The 17,614-nt window shown below is 31.0% G+C and overlaps 3 protein-coding genes and 1 long non-coding RNA gene across 10 annotated transcripts in view; 2 read left to right on the top strand and 2 right to left on the bottom strand.

Moving 5' to 3' along the window:
* The window catches only part of LOC108973956 (serine/threonine-protein kinase minibrain), a 64,977-nt gene extending 62,606 nt beyond the window's left edge, over nucleotides 1-2,371 (bottom strand). For both annotated transcript variants that reach the window (XM_018941506.1, XM_018941507.1), the window contains exon 1: nucleotides 1,580-2,371. The gene's annotated coding sequence lies outside the window, so the exon portion shown is untranslated. The remainder of the gene's footprint in view (nucleotides 1-1,579) is intronic.
* A 1,198-nt stretch (nucleotides 2,372-3,569) lies between these two features.
* Nucleotides 3,570-6,526, top strand: LOC108973938. 2 transcript variants are annotated; one of them, XR_001993759.1, is made up of 5 exons: nucleotides 3,570-3,764; nucleotides 3,822-4,001; nucleotides 4,087-4,173; nucleotides 4,347-4,675; nucleotides 6,440-6,526. XR_001993759.1 is itself a non-coding variant. In XM_018941465.1 (3 exons), exons 1-3 carry the CDS (start codon nucleotides 3,942-3,944, stop codon nucleotides 4,488-4,490), a joined length of 291 nt encoding a protein of 96 aa, XP_018797010.1. In that variant the 5' UTR covers nucleotides 3,570-3,941; the 3' UTR covers nucleotides 4,491-5,225. The 2 variants fall into 2 exon arrangements, 1 of the variants encoding a protein (XP_018797010.1); XM_018941465.1 differs by lacking the exon at nucleotides 6,440-6,526 and having other exon boundaries at nucleotides 3,570-4,001; nucleotides 4,347-5,225.
* LOC108973934 (sodium/potassium/calcium exchanger 4) overlaps nucleotides 6,353-17,614 on the bottom strand; it is a gene marked incomplete in the record, with an annotated part of 33,521 nt that continues 22,259 nt past the window's right edge. Inside the window, 7 exon segments of the mRNA XM_018941460.1 lie at nucleotides 6,353-7,631; nucleotides 7,975-8,076; nucleotides 8,787-9,032; nucleotides 9,313-9,450; nucleotides 9,992-10,223; nucleotides 10,314-10,621; nucleotides 12,752-12,889. Of these exon segments, the coding sequence (XP_018797005.1) occupies nucleotides 7,309-7,631; nucleotides 7,975-8,076; nucleotides 8,787-9,032; nucleotides 9,313-9,450; nucleotides 9,992-10,223; nucleotides 10,314-10,621; nucleotides 12,752-12,889 (1,487 nt within the window).
* Nucleotides 10,511-17,614, top strand: part of LOC108973939 — a 115,653-nt gene continuing 108,549 nt past the window's right edge. For 4 of the 5 annotated variants that reach the window (XR_001993764.1, XR_001993760.1, XR_001993762.1 and 1 more), the window contains exon 1: nucleotides 10,511-10,660. This is a non-coding gene — a long non-coding RNA (uncharacterized LOC108973939). The remainder of the gene's footprint in view (nucleotides 10,661-17,614) is intronic. The other variant, XR_001993763.1, reaches the window with a different exon arrangement.

Below are 17,614 nucleotides of genomic sequence, written 5' to 3'. Positions count from 1 at the left end.
TGCTTCAGTCATATGTAAAAGAATCGTTTCTGGCCACTCCCAAGTGAAGTTGGCCACGGCGCATATAGCATTCGATGGAACGATGGGCTGTATGAGATATACGACGATATTGACATAGTCTAGCTCTGAAGGTATTCGACGCAATACCCGGGGGGCGAGGGAAGCAGAGGAAAAGGAAAACATTCAGTGCGTTGGAAAAACCAGGTGGAATCTCCAATTGGCGCCTCTTTGCGAAAGCAGAAATAACTTTAGCGCTGTTGTTAACTCGGCTATATTTGCAAAGGCGGTCTCTACGCCAGTAAAGAAGAAGACTATCTTCGGTTAACATAAAGTTTGAAGCCGGATCAAATTAAACAAAAATTCATTGTTTCTTTCCACCTGTCTGCTTTAAAAGTAAACAAGGCATCTGCTTGATACTCCTGCATATTATTTGATAAGTAATCTATACAACTTTTTATGTTTTGTGCAGCACGCTGTTTGTCACCGAGCAACTTCAACGCCAACAATCAGACATCAGCCTAATTCTAAATTCACGTTGAACTCCATAGTCAAAGTAAAAATACAAATGCAACACTGGGTAAAACAAACACACAAATAATACCAATTCACACACACATACGCGCAAGGCAGTAAGTAAAAAACGCAGACAGCAACCACCATTATAATTAGCAGACGAGTGTGGCAGCACAAAAAATACTAATAAGAAGCAGCAGCAGCGCGGTAGCAACAACAAAGGCCAACCAAGTGAACAGCAAATAAAAATAACAATAATAACGCCGCCACCAGCACCGCGCAATGCGTTTGTACGACACAGCAACAACGCCAAAACTCGAATTCAGCTCTACCGCTTTATATTGTTATTTTTTCGATGTTTTTCATACAACTACGCATACAGCGAGGCAGCGCGTCACTGAATTTCTTCCCTCTTCACATAAAATTTTCCTATTTGCTTTTGTTGGCATTGCTGTTGCTACAGCTCCCACTGTCGTTGCTGTGTTTAATTTTTTTTTTTGTTTCTGTCTCTACTGTTATTGTGCTTTAATATTGCTCATGGCCATTCGCTCTTTGTACTCCCAAATATGCTCTTTCGTACTCATATCTTATGACGTCGGCAATGCGAGAATGCGCAGCAAAAGCAGCGGCGGCGGCGTCAGTATTTCTTTTGCTCTGCTCAACGCGTCTGCACAATTTTTCTCCAAATTTCCTTTTTAATTACTTCTATTTCATCCCACTCTTCGTTTACTTTTTATGCCAATCTTATATTACCCTTCTTTCTTATTGCTACACTTTTCGTTTCTCTTTTATGCAATGCTTCTTCATCGTTTTTATGATGTTTGCTGGTTCTAGCTTCTACTTTTCCTACCTTTCTGTCGGTTTTACATGGCTCAGGTTGTGACAGCGACGACGACGTCGACAGCAGCGACGTTCTGCTACAGTCACAGTCGCTACACCCAGAAAAAGTAATTTCTGGCGATTTTAGCAATATTTTGCAATATCCTATTTCTAATTTTAACTAATAACTGTATTTTAGATTATGTAGTTGAACACAATACAATATTTATTAGATTATTTAGCGCACCTTTTATTTTCCCGGCCACAGGGCATTTGTTTCGTTGTTGCCGACTCGCTGTTGGCTGAGTATTGGCCCGCGTCACTGGCGTCGTTCATTCATCGGTACAGCGATTTTGTATCGTTCAAAGCTGGCGTTGAAATATCCATATCCAATTGGCTCTTGGCGCTCAAAAACTTAGTGGCACAAACACTGTTTTTGAAATATTTCAAATTTATCTTATATGAAAATTACACCGTCGTCGTCAAATTCAAAAAGTACTGAATTACACAAATATAGATTGATCAAAACGGAAAAACAGTTCGTCCGCCAGTCCAATTTTATATAGGCGGCGGCGGCGGCGACAATGACGACAAAGACGACGCACCAACGGCTACCGCACACACACACGCGCACAAACACAGACACTTGGCGCGGGCGGTGCTTTGCGGGACGACGACGACGAACACCGCACTTGCAAATGGCCACACAAAATATTTTTTCTTTTCACCAACAATATCTGCAAAATTACACGCGCGTCTCACTCACATACAATCACCATACTTGCGTTGGTTTATTCCGCATTTTTTTAAATAATTTTCAACACATAAAACCACAATTATTTTTTAGCTTGGGCTAGTGAAAATTTTTTGTATTGAAATTCACACACAACACACACAAAAGAAAGAAGATTCTCCTTTGATTGCTGCTGCCTTTTTCTTCTTCCACACAGCTCTGCTTCTTCCTTTGCTATTTCTACCAAAGAACGACGACGACAATGGTTAAAAAGCAACGCGGCGAACGAGTGAGCGAACGAAACGAACTGATTTCGCTTTTGCTGTTTGGCAATAGGACAATGAATAAGAAAATCCAAATGCCAGAGTTGCTTATCGGGTGTACATTGCTTGGTTGAATAGCAACTTATTGCATATATGTGACAAGCGTTCTTAATAAATTCCAAATTTATGATATTTTTCAATAAAACTTTTCGAAAATAAAATTATTGTAAAGTTTTGTCGTCAAAGTCTCTCATTGTTAATAATTTCATTTAGAAAATTCGTTTCAAAAATTAACCAACAGCAACCCTGTAAGAATACGTTCCAATTTGAACACGAGCTAATATGCACTCGGCAATACTACATGTTACTGGCTAGAATTACAAATGAGAGAAAGAGATGCCGGCATATATAAGGAATTGCAGAATGATGTCGCGATTAAAGGGTGTTTCACTTGAAATTTTGCTACTATTGTTAACTAAAATTGTATGGATAGCTAGAGAAGGTTTATCATAGAGAAGGTTCACTGCTATGCCAACTTTCGACATTTAATCCTTCGAAGGGGTACTGTTTTGGATGAGCGTGTTTCATCAAAGAAAATTTTTAAGCGTGTTTCCTCACAGTTTACATCAGGGGCACGAAAATTACCGAATTAAAGATTTTGAGAGTTAAATGAGAAAGACTATGATAATTTGAATGATTCGTATATTTGGAATGCGCAAACGACTCAGCATATAATTTATAGATAATTTCCTATGTATTTTATATTAAAGCCCACAAGCATGTACTTACAGATTGAACTATTTCATGATGAATTCCTTGAAATCTTTGGAAACATATAATATAGTCATGTTTATGTTGCTACCTAAATATTTAATTAATGTAGTTTGATAAGATAAGTACAGAGAACGTTTATAATTTTATACTTTCTACTTATTAATTATTAATTATAAACGTTCTCTGGAGAACGTATACGTTCTGTGGGATAACAATGGCTTTTGCAGGAGAAACGAAGGAAAATTTGTATTAATTTTTTATTTTTTTATAACAATGGTCTATAGCAATGTACGGCAAATTATGCGAAGAATGTAAAATTTTATAAATAAATTTAAAAACCAATGCTTTATATAATATAAAACATTTGTAAAAAAAAACTATAGTTGGTAATAACATTTAATATGTAAATGGAAGTTGGCAACGCAATCGACCATGGCCCTACTCTTTGACAAACACTATCATGCAATTCTATCAAAAACACAAAACAAAGTGGTTTGCATATTAATATATCCATCATTAAGGACTATTATAAAAGCAAAAAATAGGAAAAAATTACTTTTAAACGGGTATACACGATTTGAAATAGTTTTAAATCAACACCAACATTGTCAGAAGTTATTGTTGTAAAGGAATAAAGAACTTGTAAAGTCGTTCGTTTACTGGTAAGAACAAATTACCGGCTATCAATAAAAGTACATAAAATAACGAAAAACTTCAAGGCAACTGGGGGCTTGCAGATTAAAGTCTACCATAGTGATTTGCTACTTGGAGCGAACAAAAAACCCAATAGCGATAATAAAAAACGTATAGAAGCATTGTAGAGGGTTTTCGTAACAGACATGACGCCCTTCGATGATTTCGCATATCTGATCAATCATGTATTGTTGGGTGATGAACCGGTAAGTGCTTTCAAATTTGCATATAAAAATTCACTTTACAACAATTGAGTTTAAAATTTTAATTTCTGGGTATTTATTTCAATAGACAATCGAGGATTTCATACTGCTGGTGGGCACGCTGGTGGCATTTATAGCGTTTATACTCTGGTGTTGTTTTCCCATACAACCTAAGGTAAGTGTTCTAATGAATTTTTTCAAGATGCTGTGCTGTGAAGTGTGTAGCAAACTGAAAATGGTGCATGATTCAGAAGGCGCAAATTTTAGAAGCGTATGCTGGAATTTTTTGTTCAAATATTTCACCTGCTTTCGAGCTTTAATTACGTTATTGCTAATTTTCTTTTCTAGGATGGTACTAATCATCGACAATTCTCTTGCAAATCCCTGCAAAACTCACTTGAGTCTGCACAGGTGCATAGCAGTTACAGCAAATTGGCGTATAATGAATACACAATGAAAAGTGGCGGACATGTCTATCATTGTTGTACTTAATTAGGTAGTAACGATGCGTTCTACGTGCGGGCGTTATAATTGAAGAATTAAAAATGTAATACATTTCAATTTATGCGGTAGTCGTAGCGAAGCGAAAAATTATAAAAAAAAACGCGCTAAAGTATTTAGCATAGTAAAACAAAATGAATTTCATGGAAAGAGTGAGCCAACTACCCAAAATGCAGGTAATAAAACGTAAAATCGAATAAGCAAGAATCAAGTGCTAAAGGACTTCTATTAAAGCATATTTACTATGTAGTTATTTTTAATTAATTAAAAAGTAAAACAGTCAAAGTCAAATATATTGCCTATATACATTTAAATTTATTTATTTATTTAGTAATAGTTGTAACGTGAAATAATAAGAATAATACGTTAAGTTCAAATTTAGATGAAAACAAGGCTGCGCCTCGCTAAAGCGACGTTCGTAATGTAAAATGAACATTAAATGACAAAGCATGTATAATTTAATTTTTTTACATGCAATTTCACTGCAATTGGAAACGCGTGTAAATAAAGTAATTTCATTGTAATAAATGCATTGATTAATGAATGACACACACAAACATACATACATTACATATATACTACATTTAATACATACATATATACACGATACCAAATAAAACAAATAACGTTGAAAAAAATATGTTTAAGAGTAAGTAATTATTTGCTGAAAGTGCTTATTCGATTTTTTTTAGTTGAATATATTATTCTTATTATTTATTTATATATTAATTTTTTAAGCGGTAACAAAAAGAATTAATTTAATTACAAATTTTATGATCTTAATAATAAATAACCTCGATATTTTTAAAATTTCGGAGCAATTGCTATTAGTTCCACTGTCTAATATTTTAAGCGAAAACAACAAATTTTTAAATAATTGACAAATTTAACTATTAATTTGTACGTTTATTTTATGAATTATTCGAACACAATGTGGCATAAACTCATAATTTTCAAAGTTTCTAGAAAATGAATATTTTTTTACACTGTAAATAAATGCACCTCTACTGCTTGTTTAGTTTATTTTTTTTTGCACTGAATCGGTTTTCAAAATTTTTTCTTTTTGTTAATAAATTTGTATTAAAATATTGTTAGATTAAGAACTGGCATAGATAATTAGTTGAAGGAAAATTTTAACTCAATTAACGTTAAATAAAGAAATATTCCGAGCTTTAGTTGCTGGTATTATATTAATTTGTTGATTTTTATAAACTTTCAAAAGTTGTCTTGGCCATGGAAGAGCGTATATTTTCGTTTAGGCGCATTTTAAATTCTATTTAATATTTAATTTTTTTATTTGATTAATAAAATATTATTTTATGAAGACATAAAAGTTCTTTCGAGTCATTTTGTAAGACCCAAAAACTAGTATTTAATCATTACATAATTCAAAATAAACATAAATATATAAACAAATACATAATTGTATATATTTTTTCTTAGTGCTAAAAACATTTACTCCATAAATTAAAAAAAAAAATCTTTACAATAATTATACCTGCTAAAGAAAGAAAAAACGCCAACTAAAAATAAAAGTACGAATTAAAAGAAAATTAAGAGATTTTTTACTTTAGCTGAAATAGTGAAAGACTACTGTATTAAAAACACATATACATACATATGTATGTATATTAGTATTTTATTTTATTTATTATTATTATTTTTTTTGCACTTATTTGTAGTTAATTAGTAGTAATTATTTAACAAATACTTTTTGTTTTTACTTTATTTTTAGCTCAAACAAGTTTTCAAAATATTTTACAAATACTTTATTTTCATATAAACTTTTTATTATTCTATATTATATACATTTTCTACACTTTTGGTTATCCACATTAATAAAAGACTTTGTGTAATTGCTTAAAAATGATTTATTTTCCGTTTTTATTACATCACTTGCTTACATGCTAATTCGTTGTTTATATATTTTACATTTTTAGTATGAATGTTTGTCGTCTCTTGTGTGTGCGGTTGGTGAAAGCAGTTTCAAGATTTATGTATGTTGTTGCGGCGAAAATTATTTTTTGTTAGCTCTTAGGAAAATTCAAAACCGGATTCAAATTTAGAAAAAATACGAGGTAAGATGAAATTAAATAATTTTGGTTCTCTAAAAAACTCAATTAAATATGAAAAGTTATTGAGCATACTTAGCACTAGCTATCGCCAAAGCTGATACGTCTGACGTATTATTTTACATAATTCAACTTCTAAAGTTTTAATTGTAAATTTATTTACATACACATTATTCTCAACTTTATACTCAACAGTATTAAAAACATCTAATAATAATAAATAAGCTAATATACTTATTACTCAGCAGAGTATATATTCATTAAGTACAAGTTTACATAGCCTTTCTATTGCGAAGCGGTCTTATACATACATATAGTGTACCTACGCAGAATTTTCCAGCCGCCTATTTCTATTTCTGGCACTAATTAATTGGCTATAGCACAATTTTCGGCTAATTTGTAATACAAAAAAAAAAAAAAAAAATATATCTACATACATACAATAATATTAACTAAAATCGGTGTACAAGTACATAGGCAAATGCTAAACTTTAGATACTAAATTTACAACTTAAAAATTACATAACCTAAAAATTCAACAGCTAAAATTTGGCTTCGCATTGTGTAATTAAATAGATTTGGTGTTTTTATACATCGTACTTATAGTACTAAACAGTCTTAATTAGCTCACGTAAAAAAATGTTGTTTTTTTATAAAAATATAAAAGAAAATACTAGAAATAGTTTCACAACACACTACTTTTCAACCATCCATTTTTACGATTTTCGTTTTGCTCACTAGCATTGTTTTGGGAAGAACACATTCATCTCAATCAAAATCTGCAGGACAATGAATACTAAGTAGACGCCGATCAAGGCTATGCCTGCGCGTTTCGTCAGCCGATAACCGCTAAAACTCAATACGAGGAAGAGCGATAAGGTGCAGAGTAGCAGAATGATAATGTTGAATTCAATACCTTGCGCGGCAATCTGAATCATAGCGCTGCCATCTGTTTTGCCATAATTCATGCAATTTTTAATAAACCATGGCACACCCAGCGAGAGTAGGATGGCAAGTGAGTTGGCGCCCAGCGAGTTGGAGACGCCAATGCCGTTTTCACCTAAAAAAGAGAGAGAGAACGAGAGTGATATAGTAGATATAATATTATTTGATTGATTGGAAAAGTGAGCGATAAGATGTATAGTGAAAGAAGAGAGAGAGAGAGTGTGTGTTGTTAAATTGGTCAAAAGTGAGTTTTTAAAAAGTCTAAAGATAGAGTGAGAAGACATATTAAGGTGAAAGAGAATAAAAAAAACAGTGAGAGAGTGAGTGCTACTTTTTAAAAAAGTGAAAATAGTGCGAAATGTGTTAGTTCCCATATGTTCGCTAATGTGACGTCAGAAAATTATATGTGAATACAAAATTTAAGACGTAAGACAGAGACAGAGAGATTCTCTACTCACCATTGCGCAATGAAATACAGCTGGAAACCGCCTCGGGCATAGTTGAACCGGCCGCCAAGAAGGTGAGTCCCATAATTATTTCAGGTACATTTACCGCAACACCTGTAATAGAATAAAAAAATATATATATTTATGTTTATATATATATTTTTTTTAATTATAACTTATTATTATAGTATATAATATATAAAAAAACTTTTAAACTTTTTTTTCGATTTTTCTTCGTGATCACATCATATATACATCACATCAGACATTTGTTTTTAAGCCAGCAAGAACGCGTGATCGGTCAGCGTATAATATTTTCACATCACTAAAAATGAAATTAGTATAGGCGCAAACCTCCTAACAGTCAATTGATTAAGCAAAGACGCGAACATTTTAAATTTAGAACTAGCTCGGACACAAACTTCCGCCTAGAGAATTTAGCTCAGATGCAAACTTTTCACAGTTAATGGGTAATTCTACTCAATATCTTCATATAATGATCATTCCACATACATTGTGTAATCTAGTTTGTAAATCCCAGAATTTGCTAATTACAGAACAATCAAGCGGCTGTTTAATGTTTAATTAGGAAATGTACATTTTTTATTTGACGGATTTGTTGTCAGTTAGATTGACTTTGAGATAAATAAATCCCGCCTTTATTAACTATAAATTTAATTAACATAAAATGACGAAAGTCACTGCGACAAATTATCTCTGATTAATTTATACGTAATTTTCATTAATTACTTTGCACAGTCGAATTAATTTGATTTACATTATTATCATATAATAAAAATGGGTATAAAATAATTTTTACTCACCAAATGCGGTCAACATCCACACAATCATATAAGCATTGAGACCAATCGCAATGATGCACATCACAAATGACAGTGGATAGAGGCGACGATGATAAGCGGGATGGGGTATAACAAATGTGAGTGTAAATTTAATGGGAAATGTGAAGGCCCACCAAAATTTTCGAAATGCCGTCTCACCATGTGGCAGTGAGAAGAGTTTTTGCGGTTGCGGCTGCGGTGGCACATCATCGCTTTCGTCGCTAGTATCTGCAGAGTTAAAAACGTTAGTTAAAACTTTTTTAATTTGTATTAAACCTTACAATATGAAAGTCGACAAAATTAACATTTTTATTAAAAAAAAATAATTTAAAAATTTTAAAAATAATTTTTTTTTCATTAAATGCTACAGTATAATGTTATTCTAATAATTAACAATTTTATACCTGTCTCTTATACACATCTTAAATATCATAATTTTTTAATGAAAATATTTATTTCGAAATTTTATATATTTTTTCTATATTTCTATAATTTTTTATGAACTTACAACTTTTTGAATGCGTCAAGTTCACTGTCGATGAGGTATTATCGGGTAAATTTATCACAAATAGCCCATCACCGCCCAGATGATCCTTTTTAAGCGGCAGTCGCGCCTTAGCGCTATTCTCTGGTGGCTCGGTAAAATCTGTAGAAGAAGAAAATTAAATATTAAAAATAAAATAAAATATACTAAATAATAGTTAAAATATAATAAAAAAATTTATAAATACTGGAGAAATAATTAAAATTATAAAAATAATAATAATTAAATATTTGAAAAAATATATAAAAATTATTACTTTTGACAAAAATATAATAATAAATACAAATATAAATATTAAAGTACTAATAATTGCATAAATATAATTTAATATGTATTTATTTAAGTAGAATAGCCCACAATTATCGATTAATTATCGTTAATGCACAATGTTTTTTTTGAAAATCAGTTTTCATGAAAATATTTTTCTCATTTTTAATATATATTTCTTCTCCTCAATCCATGTTTTCCATTTTTTTCAAAATATATTTTTTCTCTGAACTTTTTTCCGCTTTAATGAAATTATTATTTTTTATTTATTAAATTATTATATCTTTGTTTTTTGTTTTAAAAGTTTTTCATTTTTTTTTGTGTTTTAAAGTTTTTTATTTTCTTTATTTCAGCTTTTTTTCTTATGCTTACTCACCATATCGCTTCGATATGCAGCAATTCATCTTATCCTCCACGAAAACACGTATGGCTGGCATAAATTTGTTGTTGTTAAAGGTGAGCAAATAGTAGAAAATGAGGAAACCCATCATGATGCATGACTCGGTGAAGCTGACATAGCCACCCCAGGCGAGTATAATTAGTACAATTGTATTAAAACTATATATGACACAATCACGCGCTATAGGCCACCAGTCCAGCTGAACGGGCTGTGAAAGAGCGTTTAAAAATGAGATTGAAATTAAAATATAAAAATATAACTGGTTGCGTATACGCCGCGTTTACTACTACTGACTTACCTTTTTTATGCACAACGCCCCCAACGCAGCCACGCCCAATGTATTGAACATCAGCGAACCGATAATCGTGCCCAAACCCATATCCGAATCCGTTATGAGCGTACTTATCGTATTCGTAAAGAATTCGGGCATTGAGGTGGCGGTGGCCATAAAAGTCGCCGCAGCGACATCTTTGGATAAATTCAAATCTTCACATATACATTCGACGGTGGGCAGGAAATAGTCGTTGCAAATAATAGCGAGCAGTATGAAGAAATAGACGGCGGCAAAGACATGCAACACGACCCAGCCTTGACGTAATTGCTCCACTGTTCGGAGGAGAAGAGAGGTGAAGAGTGTTAAGTTTGGTAAGTGATTTTTAAATATTTTTCATTAAAATTTATTATCATTAATTTTGTTGCGAGAATTTTAGCAAAAAGGCTATACTTTTCTTAATAAAAAATTTCATTCCGAAATTTTTTTTTGTTTTTTACAAAGACAGTATTACTTTAATAATTTTTTTACCTAAAATTTTTATTCCATAAGGTTCTTTCTATATTCTATAAGTATTTTTGTAAAAAAATCAACACCAGCAAAACAACTCTACATATAGTATATATTTTTTAATCGGTAAATTTTCGGCCTCTTAGAAATAATCTCAGAAATCGCCTCCTTAAGATTGCTACCACCTTCTAATTAGCGGGTTTTCCCTACTTTTTAATTGGATTCCACTGAGTTAGGCACTTACAATGTTGATAATAAATCAATTAAAAAGAACTTTACTGCAAATTTACTGATGCCGGCCGATTAAAAAAGAATTGATGAACTCTGCGGGGTACTTATAATTTCAATATGTGTTAGTATCGATAAGCATTGTGAAAATGTTATAAAACAATAATTATTTGTATTAAAGTTTTTAATGAGATAAGCTATTATACATAGCCCACATGTTGATATTTTTATACATAACACTGGGGTAGACGAAAAACTTTCCTGGAATTTTTTTCAACGAAGCCTTTAACAATAATTTTTTTAACTCAAAGCTTTTAAAAGCTGATAATTTAGAAAATTTTTGTTTGTTATTGAATTTTGCATTGTATAATCCAGCTTTTATGCTTTTTAAACTGATGCAAAACATGAGCTTTTTAAGGTTTTTCTAAAAATTTCAACTTAATTACAAATTACTAAAATTTTTTTAAAAGTTTTTTAACTGCTGTACAGCAAATACATTCAGTGTGTACTGTCGATTTCAAAAGCTCAAATCAAAACTATTAAAAACTCAAGATTTTGAGCTTTCAAAATATCCAGAGATCTACTTTAAAACTTTTACTCAATTTTGAACTGAGTTTTTTAAATTTACGCCACAAGCATGCATTCTTCATTGCATATTTGGCAAATTTGGAGCTTTCATGCTTCCTAAGCAGATGCAGAACTAGAGCTTTTCCACGTAGTTATAAAAATGTAGGTTTAATTATGAATTGCCGAAAAGCTTTTAAGCTTTTGCAGATTTTTTGGAGTGAATAGTTCACAATTTTCTTTTAAGCTCATTTTGAAAAAGAAAAATTGAGCTTTGAAAGCTTATTTGGCGAGGTGTTTTCGTTTCTTTTAATTTTTTGGCGTGGAAGTTTTTTCTATAAGAGTTTTAAAAAATATCGAAATATTATTCCAGCTAATTTTTATCTTTATTTAAAAATAATGAAGGCGCTTGCGAGCTTTTTTTTTTAATAAATTTCTGTGCATTATTTACAACATTGCGAGCTTTTAATGGTTAGTAAAAAACAGCAACTACTTTTTAAATAAGTATCAATTTATGTATATTTTTATTAATATGAACGGAGCTTCCAGAGCTTTGCGTATGCTAGAGTTTTTCAAACTTAATTACAAATTATTGAAAGCTTTTATTTAAATACTTCGATATGGATTTCGGAATTCTAGAGTTCAACATTTATTTTGACCTAAAGCTGAATTATAAAAGTTGAGCTTTTAAGCTTTGAAAGCTTTACAAGTTATAGTTTCACGCTTATAGTTTTTTAAAATATCTATATATTTTTGCAGCAAAATCGCTTAAGCGCAAAAAGCTTTTTTATACAATTCTGTGAATTATTTAAAACTGTCTGCGCTTTTAACAGCTAGTAAAAAAATAGCAGCTAAATTTGAAATAATTAAATATGTATTTATATTTTCGCACTAGCAATTTACACCAAGCTTTCAAAGCTTTAAGGCTGTTTGCTGATATTTTTTCTACATGTAAGCTTTATGCAAAGCTTTACATTGGTTTGTCGACATTTTTTCTAATTGTAAGTTTTATGCAAAGCTTTAAGGCTGTTTGCCGATATTTTTTCTATTTGCAAGCTTTATGCATGTACGCTCTCCGCATGTGAAATAGTATGCACATTTTTAGATTTGTTTGTTTTATGCTTTTATTATATTGTTGTTTTTGTTATCATTTATGTACATACCCGTGAAAAGTTCAGGAAACTCATCTAACGGTGTACCGGTAGTATCCTCTTCGCATAGTTGTGTGTCACGTGCCAATGGCTGATGTAGTACATATTCAATATAATGGAAAGTTTGCTCCAGAAACGTCTCATTATATTCTGAAAGAGATGTGTATAAAATATGTTTTAAAAAAATGTTTGAAAAAAATTAAAAGATTAAACAGTTTTCGGATGCCTAGGAATAGCCGTATACCTGTCTCTTATACACATCTATAAAAAATTTTTAAGACAAAGTACTAAAAGTTTATACATTTTGTTAATATAATGTATAAACTTTTAGTACTTTGTCTTAAAAATTTTTTATTATATTTTTTTTTTAAGTTTTTGTGATTTGATTTTTTCTTCTTTTAATTTTTGTTTCATTGTATTACGCTTTTAGTTAAACTGTTTCCGTTATTTATTTATAAGTACAAAAAAATATTTATCAACTTATCTTCATTACCCCAGTCATAATTTGCAATTTCGCTAAGCCTCATAAATTTTATATAGGCGGAACTATAATACTACATATAATGCATTGCTAGCTAGTTTTATTAAACATTCAGAAGAAATCTAACTTCGCTTAAAATTCACACACTAACACCTGTTATACGCGCAAAGTGAGTTACGAGTCAGGGTAGAGCGTGATTATACGTATGCTTAAATAATCTGACACACTATTCACGTGTTCTAAGGAGAAATGTTTTTATTTTAATATCTCAATTGACTCATTAACTTTGAGTACGTATGAAAATATGCAAATCTTTACGAGCTTAATTATCGCCATTAACATGGTACACACTATAGAAGTTGTAAAAAAAAATTGCTTATCTATTCCACAAAAAAATCTCTTACGTGCAGGTGTAATTAATATTCGGCAGAGCAACATTTTAGTAGTTTTCTTTTCAAGCATGCTAATTTTATGACACTGAGATTGGGTTGATTTGAAGTTAGTGAAAAAATGCAGCAATTGCTGTATATACAGACGACTTGTGTTACTGCTGCAAAGCATGAATTACAGCTGACTATTTCTGTTGTTTGGAAATGCGAAACCTTTGATTTAATGCTCTGAAAGTTTTTGTGTTTAAATCAGCTGAAGATTGCTTTAAGGGGTTATAACTATTTCTTCAAAGAAAAAACACAGAAACTTCAAATTTATTGGAGAATTCGAAAGAACATTCTTCGGCATTTATTTTTTGAATGACAGCTCTTTTCGGCCGAATATTATCCAATAATGAATGCTGAGCATCATTTGAACGTATGTTTATTCTCCGAAATTTGAAGATAATCTCCGGAGATAGGAACGTATTTGTCAGATTTCTTCAACTCAGTATAAATGACTCCCAATACTTTAAACGTGTTTTTGCAACGCTGTTTTCACAGTCGCAGTGGAAAGTTTTGCTGAAACGTCACGATCGACTTGAAAATTCCATACGACTTTTTGATATGCTCGAAGGAATAATATTTTTTGTTAATAATTTCAATTTTTTAGCGAATCCGAACCTGTTTTTGTGATTTTTGGATTTGAAATGATTTTAAGTAGAGTGAATTTAGAAGTGACAGATTGTCGCTAAGCAAACATTGAGAAAACGGCACTTAAAGAAGTATCTTAATATAGCAGCACAAATGTCAAACTACTCAATCACTGAGTTAATTTGTGAGTTGTTCAACATAATGAGTTTTGAGTGTACAATTGAGCAACTTGTAACAAATAAAACGGATTCATTATCAAAAATCGAAAATACAACCAAAGGTAAATCACTGAGTGTGAAAACACTGTACTCAATAAATGCTTGAGTGGATTTGATTTTTTAGCATAAATAACGGTTTTATGGTTTACAAAAATTATTTTTGAATAAATAAAACGGATTTGTGTTCATTATCAAAAACCGAAAATACAACNTTAGCATAAATAACGGTTTTATGGTTTACAAAAATTATTTTTGAATAAATAAAACGGATTTGTGTTCATTATCAAAAACCGAAAATACAACTAACGGTAAATCACTGAGTGTGAAAACATTTTACTCAATAAATGCTTGAGTGGATTTGATTTTTTAGCATAAATAACGGTTTTTTGGTTTACAAAAATTATTTTTGAATAAACAAAACGGATTGTGTTCATTACCTAAAACCGAAAATACAACTAACGGTAAATCACTGAGTGTGAAAACATTGTACTCAATAAAGGCTTGAGTGGATTTGGTTTTTTAGCATAAATAACGGTTTTATGGTTTACAAAATTATTTTTGAATAAATAAAACGGATTTGTGTTTATTACGCAAAATCGAAAATACAACTAACGGTAAATCACTGAGTGTGAAAACATTTTACTCAATAAGTGCTTGAGTGGATTTAATTTTTTGGCATAAATAACGGTTTTATGGCATACAAAAATTGTTTTTGGAGGAATCAGTATAACTTTTCAAATATTACAATAACGACAAACACTCAAACTACTCAATAAGCTATAAGGTTGCCACTAATAACTTTTCAAAATCCTTTTTATGCAAACATTATTCAACTGTCGCCGCTTGAACACAGGAAAATAATACTGCAAATATAAAAACAACAAAAACAAAAGCTACAATTCAAATATCTGCATACGTAATACGGAACACAAATTGCTCATTGAACCAACGAGCGCCTACAACAATAATTCTATTAAATAAAGTTACTAGCGGCGACAACAAAAAGTGTCAATAAATTAATATTATTATTAATGCGCGCATATATTTATTATTTACTTATCAACGTGATTACTATACATTACATTGAACAACAAGTGCTAAATTACAGCAACAAAAACAAAAAATAATCATTAACTAACAGCAATGCTAGCTAGTATTGTTTATTTACACTGTGAAGCTTGATGGAGCGCTGTGCAATGACTGATGAGTGTACCTCATGTAACTATTAAGTGCTGTGGGTGAGCGCAGAGTGACAGGAGCGACAAGAGTAACGGTTTTTGAGCGAAATGATTTATGAACACGCTGCTGGCAATGTTGCTGAGCGCCTGCTGTTTAGCACAGTGTGCGCATTGCCTGTCATAAATAAGGTGTGGGTAACACTTGAAACAGCTGTTTGGCGTGAGTGGGGTCGCACTAACTGCGCTGCTGACGCGTAACTGCATATGTACAACGTGCAAATGACAGTATGTAGCGTAGTTGTTTGCAGCTGTATTTAATAATTCATGATAATTTTATAATAAAGTCTCTTCGCTCAATGCCATTTATGCGCCTAACACATCATGTGTACATAGTTAGTATATATGTATGTACTTTTGTTTATCAATATGTATGTATTGTTAAAAATAAAATTATTATTCTTATATCATTATTAATTTGCCTTTTGGCATGCGTTCTTGCCAACACCTTAAGTGTTGTTGACAAAAAACGAAAAAATACTGCAAAATAATAATTTAAATAGCTCTTAGCAGCTCAGTCACGCCGGTTTGATAGACCGTTAATAGCAATGATAACAAATAGAAAACACATGTGATTTAATTTTAGTTTACAATTAAATAATAGGCGCACGTATTACATAATAGATTGTGGTTAGTTTAAATAGTTGCGAAGTAGTACAGTAATGTGTATAATTTTGCCGTAAATAATGAAACAAGGTTGCAATGCAAAATTTAACGTTTTGACAAAAATTCAATTATATGAAAATGAAAAATAAATAAAATTAAATAAAAATTGAAAAAAATTAAAAAAAAATTAAAACAAATATTTCAACAAAAAAAAAAAAAATTAAAAAATGTCATAAAATGTTAAATATGAAATATAAAAATGTTAAAGAAACCAATGAGAAAAATATATCAGCTGCCGACCATTCATTATTAATACATTTTTTCTTCGCATTAGTATACAATACAGTTATGAAGCCGCAAAACAATCATTCTTATTCATGGCTAAGCATATTTTTTGTGAGCATATGTGATTCATCATTTTTACTTAGCCAACTGTGGTCAATATACTAAATCACCAAACCAATTTACGCATTCTTATCAGTAAATGAACGAAAAAGGATAAATTAAATTACGAATATGCAAATATATAAATATATCTAACATTTGGACGCATGCATGTAATTGATGAACAGATTCGTACACGCGCCACTCAAACGCAATTCAAATCAGCAGAAAATATAACTTTTAATTTATTTATTCTTTTTTGAAAGCGCGTGCGCGACAGCACCTGTCTTTAGTTAATTTGTTGCAAGCGCGTATGCGTATTTCATTGCCGTCAAAAGTAATGCATTTTCGCAATTAATCATCCAAGCGCTGTTATCAGTCAGCAATAATTTATTCTGCACTTATTTATCACAATTCTGATTTTCAATTCATTATCTGTCAATCATTTTGTTTTTATTTGTTATTTCCTGCTTAAGTAATCCTTCTCAATCCTTCCCTTATGCTAACTTGGTTAGAGAAAGTAGAGATTTATTGCGCTTATATAAATCTAGACATGTGTACTTTGCAGTGTTTCCGCTTAAGACCCTCTCATTGTTTCTCAAATCACAGCAAGTGATGGATTTATTCATTATAAATCTTTGATACTTAACTCAATTTATAATTATGTCATAAGTGTTATCGATATCTTGTATTTTTGAAATATTGAGCACTAATATTTGTGCTTAATTTTTAATTACTTGTCTTATAAATATTTACAATGATTGTCTGCTGATAAGCAAATCACTTTAGACAGGAGACTTCTAGTATGACAATAAAAAATTTCCGCTCAACAATTTTTCAAAAACATGTTACTTTTTGTACGATTATTTTATCATAGATAAGTCGGCTTGGCGGTTTACTTATACAACTTTTTTCTTTTAATTAATAAA

The sequence above is a fragment of the Bactrocera latifrons genome, unplaced genomic scaffold (genome assembly GCF_001853355.1).
Source record: "Bactrocera latifrons isolate USDA-ARS-PBARC rearing strain unplaced genomic scaffold, ASM185335v1 scaffold_51, whole genome shotgun sequence".
Classification (NCBI taxonomy): domain Eukaryota; kingdom Metazoa; phylum Arthropoda; class Insecta; order Diptera; family Tephritidae; genus Bactrocera; species Bactrocera latifrons.
This window is presented reverse-complemented; position numbering and strand designations above follow the sequence as displayed.

Excerpts from the sequence above, each read along its gene's own strand:
- LOC108973938 (XM_018941465.1), top strand. The coding sequence starts at position 3,942 with ATGACGCCCTTCGATGATTTCGCATATCTGATCAATCATGTATTGTTG. Across the intron at positions 4,002-4,086 it reads TATTGTTGGGTGATGAACCG|ACAATCGAGGATTTCATACT; the intron begins GTAAGTGCTTTC and ends TTATTTCAATAG. Across the intron at positions 4,174-4,346 it reads GTTTTCCCATACAACCTAAG|GATGGTACTAATCATCGACA; the intron begins GTAAGTGTTCTA and ends TTTCTTTTCTAG.